General features: G+C 39.6%; 1 protein-coding gene across 2 annotated transcripts in view; it reads right to left on the bottom strand.

The window, feature by feature from the left end:
• Positions 1–17473, bottom strand: part of KIF25 (kinesin family member 25) — a 42904-nt gene that overhangs the window by 10669 nt on the left and 14762 nt on the right. For both annotated transcript variants that reach the window (XM_055811047.1, XM_055811048.1), the window contains exons 7-11: positions 17301–17343; positions 11526–11593; positions 6704–6778; positions 2197–2346; positions 973–1149 (exon numbers count right to left, since the gene is read on the bottom strand). In XM_055811047.1, coding sequence (XP_055667022.1) covers positions 973–1149; positions 2197–2346; positions 6704–6778; positions 11526–11593; positions 17301–17343 — 513 coding nt within the window. The remainder of the gene's footprint in view (positions 1–972; positions 1150–2196; positions 2347–6703; positions 6779–11525; positions 11594–17300; positions 17344–17473) is intronic.

Raw genomic sequence — 17473 nt, 5'->3', positions numbered from 1 at the left:
TAAAATTAAGCATCTGAAACAGATTCACCCTTATTAATGGATGAGTTGTTATGAAGATGTAATTTTTATCAGCTAATTAGTCAAGATGTTTCATATATAACAAGAAATATAAATAATTTGCTTTGTGTACTACATATACGTAACACCAAAAATCATTGCCATGTGTACTACAACAAGCCTTTGTAATGCTTAGTAAGTATAAGAAGGCATTAAAATTAGTATAGCTGTAGCCTTAATACCTTAGCTCTTCCTGCACTGCAAGATGTGTAAAGAATCACACTTACTATACACCAACGCTGGGAAGGTAAACATCTTAAAACTGAATGGGTAGAAGCTTAGCTACTTCTTAGATTTTAGTTTGAAAAAAATGGATTTTCAAGAACTACACGTTGAAATGCCAGCAAATCAATTCCCACTTTAATGCCTCCAGTTATGAAAACAGAATACTAAGCAGTGTAAGATTGCTGTTTATACGGTAAGATCACGTAAAGTCTTATTCTTTTTAAATTATTTATTTTTTAACTCCAATGCATGTAGGGAAAACTAACACTGTACAGCTGCTTAAAAATTTAGTAGTAGTACATACATTTCTATTATCATCTGTAAATTTTATAATTTAGTAAGACTGAAGGCAAGTGCTTTCTGTCTGGGTTAACCCTTCTTTTTCTACAGCTGACAAGATGCCATAGATTCAGCAACAACAAAATACACAGTTATCTTCAGGCATTCTGAGTGGAAGGTGCTTAACACAGAAGTATAACCCAAACTAATTGTACTGTTATTTCTGGAAGTATTTTGACATTTGCAGCCAGCTGAAGTCTTACAGACTGAGCTAATGGAAACAGTGAAAACTGTTCTTCTGCATATGGTAAGGACTCATTGTTCAAAAGTGATAACTGGTGCCTATAATGCAGTTTTGTGACAGCTATATATTGCATATATTGGATGGTAAGGATTAAATTGTGTACTTACTCATGCGTAAGCAACGGAACATCGCTCTTTCCTTCTCTGTTTGTGACAACATCACGTTTGACGCCAAATACTTTTCCACAACTGTCTTTGGCCAGAAGATCAAAAATTTCATTATTATACACTTCAACAACAGAAACCTCAACCCAGTAACTTCCTGATGGCTTTTCAGAAATAAGCCTGGAGAATAAAAATAGAAAAAGAAAAGAAGAAAAAAGCCAAAAAATGTTGAAATCAAACCCCAAGTGAACAGTCTGTAAATAAAGATCTATTCCTTAATTGTAACCTTATTACAGTCTGATAAAAGTGCTTATTAAATATCCACAGCCATGGCTTTGCCTCATCCACATGCTAATGTTAAGCTGAATAATCAGAATATATGGATTTCCAAACAGCTATGCCAGCTTAAACTGGTTTTCTCCATTAACCTCCCTCCTTCCTCATGTTTTTTTAATACCATTTCCCTGGTGGACGTTATTGCGTTCAGAGCTCAAGGTATGATATACTCGGGCAGAGTGCACGCAATGAACAGGCAGAGATGGTAAACTGCCCAGCTAGACCTGTAAGAGCTTATCTGTCCACAGCCTCAGAAAATCCATAAATTAAGGGCTTGTCTATTCAGGAGAGTATTTACAGTTAGACATTTATTCTGGTACAAAATTGGGTCTTGGATTTACCTTACACCCTTCTCCAGAAGAAATAGGCTTAGCTGGAAAAACCTCTAATGGCTCTTCTATTACAACATAGCAGCGTTATCAGTTCAAATCATGCATTAGGTTCAACTAAAAAAAATCTAAGAATTCTCAAAGCAAGAACAGATTGTGGTTAAAAATTCTACTATCGTTCTTCTTGGAGACTGGGTTCTGATCTGGATCCTCTTCATCTATTCCAATTGTCAATTTTCACAAGACTTGTAAGAACTTAGTTATCTTTGGACTCCCACAGCTATGCCTGAAACATTTTCAAAATTAGGAGTCTGAAAGGCACAGACAGATAGCACACAGCAAGACTGCATAATCTCATTTTCTTAGCAAATCAGACTAAGCAGGAAAGAAACTAGAAATCTGTATCGAAACTCAAATATTGAATGGCAGTCAGAGAAGCTATAAATAATCATTGTGCAGCTGAAATCTGTAACAGTAAGTACATTACAAACATACATTATTTCATCCCTTCTGTAAAATTTGAGGTGACTGCCACTGACACGAGCCTTTACTTAGTTGTTACCTGAACACTTCTTGAGTAGCTCGAGGAATAATTCCAAGTTCTGATTCGTCTTCTATGGAGAATGGAAAGTTCTCCTCTAACTGTGGTCCCAACATCGTGTATGTCTTCCCACTTCCAGTCTGCCCATAAGCCATGATACACACATTGTACCTGAAATTTAAAAGAGGCTTCATTTGGTTTACCATTACTAAATGCGATTGTTAGGTGGCAAGTCAAATCTACAACAGTTTGGGAACACAAGCTGAAACAAAACCCAAATACACTGCCCCTGCAGATTTCTTTCTGGAGATCTCACAATCTGACAGAAATTAAAGTACTGCTCATAACACTGTCTAAACAGATTTTATTTTTTAAGCAGAGTTTAAGGGATGTTTAGCTTGGAATGACTGATGAGGTTAGACCTCCTGTCTGCCCAGTTGCCAGTTCATGCACTACTGAGCTGCTTGTTAATCAGCTCCTGAACCACTGCAGTTTACAATACAGCATTTTAAAGTAAACCATCGCTGGGTTTGATTTGCCTTAAGAGTGCTACGCTGCAAACCACAGCACTAATATCTTAACAACTGGGAACAGCTTAACAGCTGGGAACTCTTCAGCTCTGGTAGTCTTTTTCAGGCAGGCTCATCAGTCATAGCCCTCAGTCACTGGAAGAGATAAGAAAGCCCTAATAATAAGAGGCACAAATTTTAAACCAGATGTATTAGCTCAGTATAAGCATACACACAAAGACTACTCTGGAATAAAGGTGGTAGGAACTGCTCTGATATGGACTTGTAGGAGGTGAAAATGTACAATGTCACCGCAGAGGTACAGGCACCTATGAAATACAATTCATCATCTTTAGTAGACATGTAAAATACATCTAAAGAACAGAACTCTGACAACGCCTGTTTCTCTGCACCAAAAATAATAATAAAAGAGGCCACAGCTGTGTGCTGTGCTGTGTCTGTGCCACAGGGATCTGGATTTAGATGGATGAATCCTATCCAGTAAGCGTGTTTCTAATGTAGTTGGATCTAAGTCAACGTCTTAAGCAAAGCAAGTGGGCAGATACAAACATAGCCAGCCACAGTACCATTTTGTATTGAGGACCAACACTGCACTGTGCAGCTGAAGGATTGTCCCTACTCAGCTGCATCTGCTCTGCAGCACCTGCCAGCACATTGGTGTTGGCCACAGAACTGTGCCAGCAAAAGCTCTTGGAAGACCTGCAGTTATGCTGACAGGACTGCTTCTTCCCTGGACTATTTTGTCTGTTCAGAGACACAACAGAATCTCCATACATGAGGAGTGCTTTGCAGTATGCTAGAATTTCTGTTCTACTAGAGAGCTGCACGAATGGGCTTGCTCCTCTTCTGCCAGGGAGTAAAATTTCACTGCCTAAGCTACCTCCTCTGTGGGCAGACCTGAACAGCTGCTTTTGGTTATCCGATGCTTTTCCTCATATCAAAAATGTTGTTTCAAGCACATGCCAGCATATTTCAATGAACACCCCTCATCTAATTGTTTTAAATTTATGGTTTCAAGTCATGAAATATTTAACACAGCCACTGAAGAGAAATATATGTGTAGCGATTTTTCGCATATTAAACATGCCTAGAAGCAATTATTTTTGGAGGATTATTTAGAAAGCTTTCTCTTGATAGAAAGAAACATGGGCTGATAAGCAATGTATAAGCAAATACCTGGGTACCCCTCTGGGGATGTGAAGTCAAAGTTGCAGTCAGTGAACCTATAGTAAGCTCCCTCCACATTTCAGGATGCAGAGTATAAAATAGAAGTCTATCATAGATTTGATGAAGTGAAGGAGATAACTGTAACTGAAAATAAAGAGCACTACAGCAAAATGAAATGTGCTAGAAATTAGGGCTGTAAATCTGAAACAAGGGATTTCTCCAGGTATTCAGTGCTGACATAACTCTACTTGTATTTATGTCGGTGGGAAAGCTCCCACTAATATTGATAGTTTTCAGCTAGGTTAACAATGAGCAGTTTTCACAATTCACCCCTAACACACACTGCCTGGCCAGCCCGTAGCTTATTGAGACTTTTAGTCAAACTTCAAAAGCAAAGAGATCTTTGGAACCAAAAAGAAAGCCAGAAGTTTGAAAGTTGTAGTTTTCCTTAGGAAAAACAGAACGGAAGTCTTTTTAGAAGTCTCTCAAACTTTCATATAGTCCAGCTATTCAAATTTTCCTTGATTGTTACTTGTTAGACAGTAAGCATCATGGTTAAAACGGTTCTGGCAAGATCTGAATGGTATGATTAGAAGAAGACAGGTGCTTGTAACACTGAAAGATAGGGACACAAATCGGGTATCAATCAGTGATAACTTCTCTGCCAAAGCCAAAACAGTATTTCAGTAAGCCCAGATGACCTATGGAAACAGTATCGTATCTACATAAGCACAGGAGAGAACGAATTGCTGGGTGATTCAAAAAAGACAAGCAGAAGACTAGTCTACATTTACTTAGTTTACTTTGTTGGTGTTCTGGTTCCAACATAAGGGTTTCAAATAGAGCAATCTTGAAAATTTCAGACTCTGATTCACCTGTGTGCCCTGATATCTCTCTCTCTCCACTATGCTTCATTAGTTATCTTCTTGTTTAGAAAAGCTCTTACTATCAAGCTAGAATACCAATGGTTTCATAGCATTTCTCTCCTAAAAATTGTGGGTGTTCAGTATAGCACAGTTATCACCAGGAGAGAACACTGTTAAAGGAAATCAAAGGAGGAGAAATGTATTCTTTAAAATAAATAAACAAGTTTGATTCTTCAATGCTGTAAAGAAATGTTATCTTACTCCCTTGCTGGCCCTGTATGGCTAACTGTAAACTTTGAAGCCTGCTGTACTTTGTCTGTTTTGCATATGGAACAATCCTTTCTTCCCGTATATTTATACTGAAAAATGAAACAATTCATTAGGAAAGAAAAATAAAGAACAAATAAAGAAAAGGAGCATAATGCTCCTTTCTACTTAAGCTAACGTTGTTTACAGACCACTTTGGAGCCCAGACTAAAACAATCAGGAGCAGCAAAGAGGTTCGAGGTTCAGACTAAGTATGTCTGTTTCCCATTTACAACGGGAAGGCAGCTGAGAAACATGGTGAGTATGCACAGCCTCGCCTTCCCTGAAAATCTGCTTCTGTTTAAATGGCACTTCTGGAAGAACAAGACAGGCCTTTTTTTCAATAACAGAACATCTCCTAACTGAATATAAAAATGCTAGCATTTAGGACAGGATTGTCCCAATGTGGAAATTAGCAAGTGTGAAGTACAGTGGATCAAGGTACAGATCAGGTATGTTTGATGATAAATAAGTGACATATTGAGCCAAAGCAAAGTTATGTTCATTGCAAAAGGAAAAGTAGGGAAAAAACAACGGTTATAAAGACTTCTTCAAACTCCTCCAACCTAGTGGTCCATAGGTTGCTCAGCTCTGGTTACTCATCCTTGGTAAACTAGAATAATGCCATATAGGACTTCCCTTAGCCCAGGTAGCCGTTGTGGGGCCCTCTGTGGCATGTGTAAAGGGATGGCTAGGATTTCCCAATATTCCCAGTATCCTGACGTACCTCTCATAGGCTGCTTTTAAGAAAAGGAAACTTCAGTGCACAGACTGCCAGGAAGAAGGATTGCCACATTCAACTAGGCCACTGTGGATGGAAAGGGACCGTCTTTACCTCCACAGGGAGGGAAAGGTCCATGACAGCTCTACAACAACTATCTATAACTGAGTGGGATTGGAGCGGGAATGAGAAAGAAGCAGTAAGGAAGTTGTGTATAAATCTCAGTTCAAGCCTCAAAGATTATAACAATATGCACTTCAAGGCTTCTTAGCAAGAGTAGCTTAGTGTTGGCCCTGCTATAAATGAAAAATCACACTTCACGAACTTAAGTGGCTAGAAGTAATCACATTATTTGTTAGTGCTTGCTACCTATCAGTTCTGTATTCAAACCAGAATTCTGTTTTAACCCCAGCACCTGAAGAAGCATTAAAGCTATGACTGAGGATGCTCAGCTCTGGCTCACCCAGGAACTGATCATATGACCTCTTATGGCCTATGCTATAGACAAAAACAGAGCAGATGATCAGAGAGTGGCCCTGGCGGGCCTTTCATGTATGAACACACTGTAGGAAAAGGTGTATCATACCATGTCTGCAACTGAAAAACAGTTGTAAAGCATAACCTACAAAAACACAAAGAAAAAGATAGTAACCTCCATTACAAGAAATGCTTGTTTGCCAGGAGGAGACCAGACACACAAAAAACCACTTTTTTTTTTTTCCAAATTTGTCTGCTCTGCTAAATTTTGAAAATAGTGTTTTCACTGTTTATATGGGGAAACAACATTCACTTGGTGTGGAGTAGAAAGCAAACAGGAAAATGGAACTGCAAACCCATAAAACTGGACAGAACCACTACTAGTAAGTAATTTTTTTTTTAATCAATGGATTTCAGAATATTATTGCACTTTAGCTTTCTTACTCCCAGTTTTAACTTACCCATCAAGAAGAGATGTTAGCAAAGGGGCCACATCTGCAAATACTGTGTCTTGAGACTCCGAAGCATTGTAAACTCTGAGGAGCAAAGTACAATGATTAACTGAAGAAAAAATATATATGTTGTAACAGTACATGAACACAAACCAGGGAAAATGTAGGCTAGTGACATAAAACTTGTGACCTGCTGACATTTCTATGTCAGAGAACTGAAAATTAGAACTCCAAGGTTCCCGCCGACTTTTTGGAAGTGGCTGTTTCCTGTGCTAGAGGGAACGCCCACAGGTGTACACTTGTGGCTCTCTGCGTTCATCCTAACCCTCCTGCCTGCCCCTGGCAGACAGTGTCCTTTTCCAGGCTGTCCCAGATGCCTGTTGCCTTCTCCCACCTACCAGACTGTGAAATATCCCTGCTACTTGTGTATCCTTTATGTCAGGCTAAGGAAGGGAGTGGTCAGGTTGTACTTCCCTTTAGATGTAGATAAGGTTTGGGGAAAAAACAAACCCAGAGGTACAGAGGCTGCAAAGTTGTCTCGGGACTTGTCCCAGAAGGGTCAGTGGCAGAGCAGAAATTAGAAGGTCCCTGAGGGCAATGTTGAAAGATACCCTGTCTTTGTGGGCAGCATTAGCCTAAAGTATTTCCAACTCCACCCCTGCTGAACCATCTACTCTGAAATAAACGCTGCTCACTGGGGGGTACAGGGACAACAGACAACAACTTTCTTTTACATTGTGATGAGGATTTCAGACTAATTTTTAAACAGAATGAAAGACAATTAAATTGAATGCGTTATTCCACCTCTTAGAAAACAGCAATAGTACAATCCCTGGGCCAAAACAATGATGGCTAAAACAACTGCATATGTTTTTCAAATTCAAGGAAAAATAAGCTAACACCGGGGTCTTCAAAGAAATTTTCGCTTCAACCCTTTCAACTACCAAGTTTATACAACATAAAATTAGGACCTGAAAACAGGAATTATCAAAGGGAGGAAATTCTGATTGTAAAACATGGACATCCTAACTCATTCATTCCTTCTCTAGCACAGCAAAAACATCATCCTCCCCAAGATTACAGCCTACAGCAAGCACTGTTTATACAAGATGAACAGAATCTAAAACAAGAATGTCATTAGCCACACTTGCGTATTTGAGGTATGAATGTTTATCTTTGGAAAAAGATTCCCTTTCTGATATCCTTCTGTTGTGTGGGGTTATTTTCTTTTTGTTTGCTTAGCTCTGTTTTCCAATGAGTGATGCATGTTCTTTATAGCTTATAGCAAAACAACTAAGTAAAACCAGGAATTTTGGTAGCAGTAAACATTACAAAGCATAGTCACTTCCCCGTGTATACAGTATTCTAGTACACTTCACTTAGCAGTATCTCACAGCTTGTATATGATACAGCAAGTTTAACTGAATGAAGACATAGTGTGCTCTTTAGCATTTACTCAAGCCTCTTTGCATATTTGACCATGATCTGCCCAATACAGTCTATAACCTGTACAAATGTAGATCTTTGTATTCATGTTCTCCATAAATAAGACTGTACAGCAGGATCACTGACAAACAGATACCAAATTAGAGCCAATCCACTTAGGTCAACATTTTGTTCATGAAAATAGCCAGAGGAAGGAGCAGGAAACACTAGTGCCTGGAGACAGTAATTAATCTCTGTGGCTCATCCTAATCCTTAAAAGCTGTAAACTGGCCTCAAAACTGAAATATGATTTGATTTTCTGTTTAAAAAAAAATATTATTAGAATTAGCATTCAATTTCTTTTTGCATCTTGCTGAATTCTTGGCCTGAAGTAACGTCCTGTGGCAATGTGTTCTACAGACTAATTGTAAGTTGCACAAAAATGTACTCTCTTTAATCAGGAAACAAGCACTTCTCTGGCTTGATGGACAAATACTGCTTGTCTTGCCATTCCACTGATGTGCTGTCATACTACACTGAGAAACCAACAAATATGCAGAGATGTGGCACAGTTCATACTGGGAGGACACAGGCACTGAATAGCAATACTCCATCCTTGCTTTGCATGCATACACACATGTGCTTCAGTAAACATCGCACATCACATCTGCAAGGTCAATATAAGAGAGCAACAGCACTTCCAAACACTTTTCTCTGCTTCATTTATCATCTGCAATTGATGAAATATTCATTAACACCAAGTCCTCCATCTCAACTAACCAGGCCTCTAACTCAGTGTGTGTTTAAATGGTATTTTTTCTTAACATATCAAAATATCAGAGTTACTACATGAAAAAAAACCCCAACTTAAAAAGGCACTTTAAAGACCAGAACATTCATATTGTCTTCACTTGCTGTTGATGGGTTTTGCTGTCTAATAAAGCAAACAGATTGCTATCGACTACAATCAGGGCTAGAATCAACCACTCTTAGTAGTCTGCACTGCAAAGTAGTACAGCCATCGCTAATAGCTATGTCAGGGTCAGATTCTGGTAGCCATTTGGAGGAAAGGCACAGGGCTCCACGTTACAGTAACTACTCCAAATATTTACTCAACTTCCTAAAAGGGTTTTACTACCTCTGCTTAGCTGCTGTGGTTCAAATGCTACCAGTACCCAAATGAAGTAGTTTAAGGTTTGCTTGAAATAGCTTGTGCTACACTGTAATCACAGCACTGACTGAAGCATGGACACCCACTTAATTAGCTACCTGAGACCATGAAAGATGCAGCAAATCCAGAGAATCTCTTTCTGTAAGCCTGTGTATTTTTACCAGAATGATGACAGATTTGTCCCTGTGTAGTGATTAATGTTAATTTCACCTTGAAAATTCTGGGATTTTTATTTTGCTAACTGATTCGCCAATAAAATTATAAAAGCATAACATGCTGAAAGCTGGAATTTTGTTCCTGAGCTGAAATCAAATATTTTGACATTTATTAGTTCCATAAAACATTGCTAAAAAAATAAACATTTTTGAGTTCATAAGAACCATATGCTCTTCTGTTTATAAAAAAGAGCTGTGCTGGGACACTAAAAAAACATTCCCAAGAACTGCATTCTCTGGGGGGGTTACATTTTTTTTAACCCTTTTCCTGATTATCAGGATCTATACCACATGTCCAGAGTCACAGCACCTCTGGAGTCCTATGTCAATACCATTAACTGTGTTGCTCTACAGAGTTGAATTGCAGGATTATTCTGCATTTACTTGAGCTGGTATGGCTCTGTTAGCTATAGCTGGAGGGTGAAAAGAATTATTTCGAGTAGCTTAGCAGACATGCATGGGGGCCATATACCTTGACAGATCTCATATGCCTTGTATCAAAGGAGTCCTATAACCTATGGGGTCAGTAAAGCTTCCCCAAGAACTGCATTATCTCAGGAATTTTCACTTGTTTGGTGGCCTACAGAAAAGCAGTCCTCAGTCTTTGTGAGTAGGAAAAGGCAGCATCTTAGAAGGATGCCTCAAGCGAAGAGTGACTGACTGGCAATGTTTAGCAACCCTACAGCAGTTTGGGCTAAACAGGCTCAGACCGTAAGTTTAAACCAGGACAGATAATTCATGTTGGATACATTTGAGTTTTAATCAAGTTGTGCCTTCAAGCAAGGAACCATAAAATTGTCCTCACGTTCTGTTTCCAGAGGGGTTTGAAACACGGTTCAAGGTAGAGCCTACTGAAGAAGTCACTGTAACATATACATGCAAAGTATGCATTAGAAAAATGTATGGGGCAAAATTTTGTATTTTTTCATTTACAGAGACATCATTCAATCCCATTTATCTCTTTGTTCCTGTTCTCAGAGGTCAGCTCCATTCTGAAAGAGCATAAGGCACCTTTCAGCCTGACCCCCTGCAGTTTTCTGTCTTGCGGACTGACTCTCTGCTGTCCTGTAAGGCACAAACACCAATTAAAACCCTTATCACAGCTGGTGCATTAAAAAATCTCTCTTGTCTACGTGGATTCTTGAGCATCTAATAAGAAAAGTAGTCACACTACAGCCCTTCCCTTGTGAAGCACTGATTTATATTGTGCTACCCTACTGTCTATGCTCAGACCATTTTAACTCTAGGTTAAAAGTAGCATGGCTGTACATCAAGTCTTACAAGTCTGCAGTCCAGTTTCTGGCTCAGTCATGCTGTATGTCTAATGCTGAAGTTGTGCAATCCACCTCAATTCATAGAATCATACAATAGTTTGGGTCAGAAGGGACCTTTAAAGGTCAGCTAGTCCAACCCTGCTGCAATGAGCAGTAACACCTTCAACTAGATCAGGTTGCTCAGAGCCCCATCCAACCTGACCCTGAATGTTGCAGGGATGGGGGATCTACTACCTCTCCGGGCAACCTGTTACAGCGTTTTACCACCCTCACTGTAAATTTTTTTTTCCTTATATCTAATCTAAATCTACTGTCTTTTAGTTTAAAACCATTACCCCTTGTCCTATCACAACAGGCCCTACTAAAAAGTTTGCCCCCGTGTTTCTTATAAGCTCCTTTTAAGTATTGAAAGGCAAACATCACTTCCTTACTTTTAAAATGTGGCTAATACTTTGCTATCTCACAACATGTTGCAAGGATTGTGAGAGCTACTTAGACTGTGAAGAGGGTCAAGTCTCTACGGAGGTTTCAAACGTGGGCGTATCAGTAGTCTTCACTGAGAGGGAAGACTAAGGGTGTCATCTATATCCTGAAGTGTATTATTCTGTCCTGGGAAGAACATGAATACCACATAAAAAAACCCAAAACCAAAAAAACTCCATTAACATCTAACCAATGCCTACTAAAAATTAGCTTTCACTACACAAATCTTCCAGCAATTCAGATGGGTACACAGGACTACTCACCTCTCAAACTGAAAAGTCTTGTTTATTGACGTATGACCAGGACGACTACACTTTACAAGGACAGTTTCCTAAGAGAAAAACAAAATACTTACAGTTAGTATCACAGGCACACACACACAAAGAAATATTTATAATTTCTAATGTTCCAGGTGACAGCGGTAATTAAGGATCATGAAGTCTAAGGCCCATCTCCAGCAGTCACCAACACATGAGGCTTTAGAGCCTGTATAGTGCAAGACCACAAGAAAGAATCTCAAAACACATTCAGATTATTAAAAAACACCCAACAGAAAACATATGCACTTAATTAAGTCAAGAGAAAGATCCAAACTCTCACCTGAACTTCTTATAGGCCTAGAAAGCCATAGGCAAGTAAACCCAGCCTCCCTAACTGCCATCACAGGTAGAAAAAATGGCAGAGAGCCTCCTTTTTTATTACAGGGCCAGTTTTCACAGTGCCTTTTCAGATTGATTTCATATATATTTGTGCTTAGAACTGAGCAGAAGATGCACATGTCATAGAGCAACATGCTAGTCCACAACTGTGAGAAAGAGCTGCACTAGCACAATTGCTAGAATTCCACAATCCACTTTCCAGATGGACTAGAATAGTAGTTTTGTAAATCTGACAGATAAGTAAGCAGCTCTTTAAACTATTACCAGAGTATAATCACAGCAGTCTGACATGCCTTACATAGCAACTTCTGTGCCCTTCTGCTCCTCGTGGCAAATGTTGCTTAATTGCAGAGAAGAGAAAAACAGTGGGGGTTTAAAACTATTTGGGTGGAAGCTCACTAGCACACAAAATACTTCATCTAATTCAAGGAGGTTTCCTAGTTTACTAATCTGCGGTTACATTACTGCATTTGATGGGAGTGCTGAAATTCCTCCCGTGCTTCACACAAGTAGCTTGGAGTGCTGAACTAATGGCCTTCAAATGAGTATTCCCACAGACTGAAGTCGTAAAGAGCTCAGCAAGTAACGATTGCATACACAGTATGTCCACCACACAAAACGCTAATAAAAATCAAATTTGTTGTTTGGAGTTTATAAGTATTTCTTCCTCTTTGGAGAAGGCCCATGTGTCATTATCAACCTAACAATGACAAAGCTCACTCTACAGAATGAGCTGTGTTACCCAGCCCAGTACTGGCAAATTTAGCAGCAGTACAGCGAGTATGACACTTCGCTACAGAATGGCCTGACACAGAAATTCTAATAGGATCAATAACCAAGAGACTCTGGGGGAAGGGGGGGGGGGGGAAAGGGGGTAGGGGTGGGGGGTGAAAGAAAAAGGATATTGTAAAATCATAGAATTGTTTGGACTAGAAGGGACCTTAAAGATTATGTAGTTCCAACCCCCCTGTCACGGGCAGGGACACCTTCCACTAGACCAGGCTGCTCCAAGCTCCATCCAGCCTGGCCTTGGACACTGCCAGGGATGGGGCATCCACAGCTGCTCTGGGCAGCTTGTGCCAGGTGCCTCACCACCCTCACAGTGAAGAATTTCTTCCTAATACCCAATCTAAATCTACCCTCTTCCAGTTTAAAGCCATCCCCCCCTGTTCTATCACTACGTGCCCTTGCAAAAAATCTCACTCCAGCTTCCTTGTAGGCCTTCTTCATGGGGGGTTATGGACCACGTTTCTGATTCAGATACCAAATTTACTTGCAGACCAGCTTTCCTTAAGATGAGAAAGGGGACAGAAAAAACCCCTATTTGCGTAACACAGAAACAAAACAATTAATAGGCAGAAGTTTCACACGAGCATTTGTAATGACCTTCCTTTGTCAGGAGATCAGTATGGCCTAACATATCCACCACAGCTGCTGGCCTACAGAACCTCAGGTTTCCTTGTCAACAGCGCTTATGAAATCCATAGAGCTGTCTCACAAGAATGCTGAAGAACCTTATTTTTCAGACCAGAGTCACAGAATTCTCCCAGTCTGAGTTTTCAGGGCAATAGGAACCATGGAAATGACAAAAGGATACTTCACAAAAAGTCACAATCTGCCCTGACACCCAACCCTGGGGAGCAGGTCATTAAATGAAATTCAGTAAGGCAGCGAAATCATTTAAAGTGATTTATATGGAATAGTGGATATAGACATGATCACGGACTCCAGCTGTGGTAATTATAATTTATCTCTTGTTACTGTGTATCTGCTGAAGATTATGCCCCCGTTCCCAAGACTACTGCCCCACAGCAGAGCAGTGTAAGGGAGACTGTGACTGCTCCTCACATTTAACTGTTAACTCCAGTACAACTGGCTGACACAGTACAGAGGCTGACACGGACAGCTTAAAGGATCCCCCACACTGGGTAAGCACCAGTGGAAGAAAACTCTGGCTGGGGATGGTGAGAAGAACTGGGGAGTGATAAGAACTGGGGAGTGGTAAAGACTCCAGCTGCTATAGCTGCATCCATCTATCTATTACAGAATTATCTCCCAGGAAAAGGAGAGTCTTGGCTGCATTAATTCATGTTTCCCCAGTCCTGTCTTGAAGAAACAGCAGAATCTTGCACCTTCCCTGATAGTCAGAGTAGCCTCTTCGCCATCTCCTTTTTCTCAACTACTCACAAGTGAAAACTTTCAGAAAATTATTTGAAATGAATTAATTATGTACAGGCAGCCAGTTTCTTTTCTGAGCCAAAGGAAATTGGATTCAAATATCACTTCAGGTATTAGGCTAGGGCAGGTGTCTCAGATGCATACGTAGTCATAGAGACAGACAAACATATTTAAAGTTTATTTCAAATCTTAGGTGAATGACTTTCCGTCTGGAGGTGGCTACTTCTCTTCAGCAACCACAAGTGGAGTCTGGAGTGATTAGGCATCTCATTTAAGTGTGCACATCTGGTGGTGTGAATCCAGGCAAAACCATAGCTGCTCATTCAAACGTGACACCTATATTCACATGTGCACACAGCACACCTGCCAGAGATGGACAAAATTACAGAAAAGCAGCAGCAGGGATCCTAGACCAGAATCACAGAATGGTTGAGGTGGGAAAGGACTTAGACAGATCATTGAGGCCAAGCCCCTGCTCAGAGCAGGGTCAGTTACAGCAGGTTGCCCAGGACCATGTCCAGTTCAGGTTTTGAGTATCTCCAAAGATGGAGAGTCCGCATCCTCTCTGGACAACCTGTTCCAGTGTTTGACTACACTGACAGCTTCTTCTCACTTCTTCTCATTTCAATTTGCACCCATTCCTCCTTGTCCTGTCACCACCAAGAAAAGTCTGAGCATTCAGTACCTCATCTATTCATTTTCTGAGGTGGTGACAATGCCAGTGCTACTTAGTGTCCTAACCTGTGTGGAGTAGTTCAACCTGGTGTGTACTGTGTACTCACTCTCCACCATCACATAACAAGCTTCAGGAGAAGGGCTCAGACTGTTGTTACTGTTATGCTGAGGAGTTGGGTATACACAGAAAGCAAAAAAGAAACTTAAAAAACCTTAAATTAGCTCAAACCTGAAATTAAATACTCTTCTGTACATCTAGTAGAACCCTAAGCCTTTTTTAGACTTGGAATCGTAATAATGATTCTCTAGACACAGTAAGCAAGATTATAGAAAAGATCACATGTCTTTTGCAGAATGATATCAATCTCTAAATAACACAAGAAAAATCAGTCAAAGACTAAATGGAGTTCATGTAGTCTCAGTCTCACAGAAAGGTATACAGCCATTCTGCCCACGTGTCAGTTCTGCCTACCTACAGACAGTCTGGAGGAAGTCTTAACACAGCTCCTGGCAGGAGAGAAGCAAACCTACTTTATAACTGCAATTCTGTTGTGGTCTTTCACTACGAGACAGATGTTTTCCCTATTCTAGTTATAACATGACAAAGTTGTAGCATCAATGGCAGATCAGCATATTACTAGAGCTGCTGTCCAATCCAGGAGCAGCATCAAGCTGAAGATTGTCCAGAAGATCCAAATCATAGTTTCAACATGCTGCGCTGTGACTCTGGTTCTCAAATGCAACTCTAATGCACATTAGGTTTAAAATGTTCATAGCAGATAACTGCCTGGTTATGGTTGCACATATAAAATATTTCCAGGGAAAAATCTGGAAATACAGCCATGATCTAAAAAGCAAAATTAATAAACTCAGCATCTCTTACACAGACAGCCTTCCTTCACCTTCATCTAAAATTTCCTTTAAATCTTACTCGCCTGGAAAATACTTGTTTCCAGAAATATGAGCTTGATTGTGTTGCAACCAAAAGCTCAATAACAAATCAAGTCCCATAATGTTATCTGAAAATTGCATTGTTATCCTAGCCACAAGCATAAACATCTTCAGTTGTTAAAGCAAAATAAGTAGGCAATAAACATTGTTTTCCTTTTCTTTTGTTAGACTAGTCTAAATTGATGTTTTTTTAAGAAGTTACTTACACTTTCATCCTCCCTCTTGAAAGTGGATACTTTATAAACAAATTTTTATTCTTAAAAAAATTTTCATATTATGAAACTAACACAAAGACTAAAGGTGTTTGATCAAAACTACAAAGTACTTTAACCAAATAAATGTCAAGGCTAACCAAGGAAACATTTGAAGACAATGTTGTGTTTTCCAAAACCAGCAAAAAAGTTAGTATCCTGCAAATTTCATTTTGCAATGAAGTCCATGCAAGTTTTCCTGGAATTTTTCATAAGGACTTTTAAGCGTGAGAACAGGTTACCATACTGAAGGTTACTGGGTTACTGTTTCATACAAACTAAAAATCATAAATTGGCATAAGCAAGCAGACTCTGTAAACATATAGATACTACAACATATCAGATATCTATAAAATAATCCAAACCCTAAATATTATCTAATTTCACCTTTATGCAATAGAATTTAACAGATCAGAAACAGTCGTGGCATTTTATAGTACAATAAATGAGTCATTGCATCCAGAATACTGTGTCTACCATTACAGATCCCTGGGGTTTATCTCCTGACATATTTACTCTTTAACTGACTCCTGATGAGCTCCATTAGTTTCCTAATTGCGTATCTCTCTCTGTGTCTCTCTAAGCATCCACTCTATGCAAGTGACATCTTCCTAATGAAGATACAATTTAAACATATAACATACTGTAGGTCACTTCAGCAATATTTTAAGCACTATACTACAGAAGCGCATTTGGCTAATCACCACGTAAGTAACAGAAGCCAGCTAAGAACTATGGCAGGTAGGAAAACTAAAAAGCAAGTTCATACTTTGACCTTAGTTCACACCACTGTGCCTTTTTAGATTTTGTATCTTGGTAGTGGCCTTAATTAATGCTGGAATGTCATCTAGATTTGCAACCTCAATGCTAGTTCTCCTTCCTCTGATGGATCTAAGCCAGGACACTTTAATTGACTGCAGCACCATGTAGGCTGTTCTGGTTCATGAGATATTATATTTCTCCCCTAAATGCATTAGTTGCATTGCAATACTATAATGAAAAAAAGCCTGACATAATTTTAGAAGTAGTTACAGCAAATACAAGTGGCTCAAAGGGACTGACTGCAGGAAGTCTGTGGCAAACACAACCTCCAGTTCACGGCTGACTGCACCAGCAGAAGTTCCAAGCTATTACTACTACAGTCAGGATGAAAATAGCATGAATCACCTGCTATTGCACCCATGGGTGATCAAAGCTGGACTCCTGGACTCCAACTGACAAGAAAGTACCTGATTATTTTTTAAAACCCATCGTTCACATGTCCCTCATTTCTCCTTCCTAGTATCTGTGAATGAGCTTTTGAATTTCACCATCAAATACTCACATCATCAGCTGCATATGCCACTTTTTCAGAAAAGGTTCTTTGCCTGTAAGAAAAAAAAGGAAAAAAGCCAATAAGGGGAAAAAAGGTACCCTTCAAACCACAAGTGTTCCATTTAGCTGAGGAAGTCAGTACTCAAAATGCCTGTGAACTATATACGTTGCCTGAAGAGTACT

Source organism: Falco peregrinus, chromosome 7 (genome assembly GCF_023634155.1).
Source record: "Falco peregrinus isolate bFalPer1 chromosome 7, bFalPer1.pri, whole genome shotgun sequence".
NCBI classification, from domain to species: Eukaryota; Metazoa; Chordata; class Aves; order Falconiformes; family Falconidae; genus Falco; species Falco peregrinus.
Note: the sequence above shows the minus strand (reverse complement) of the source record. Positions and strands in the feature narration are given on the sequence as shown.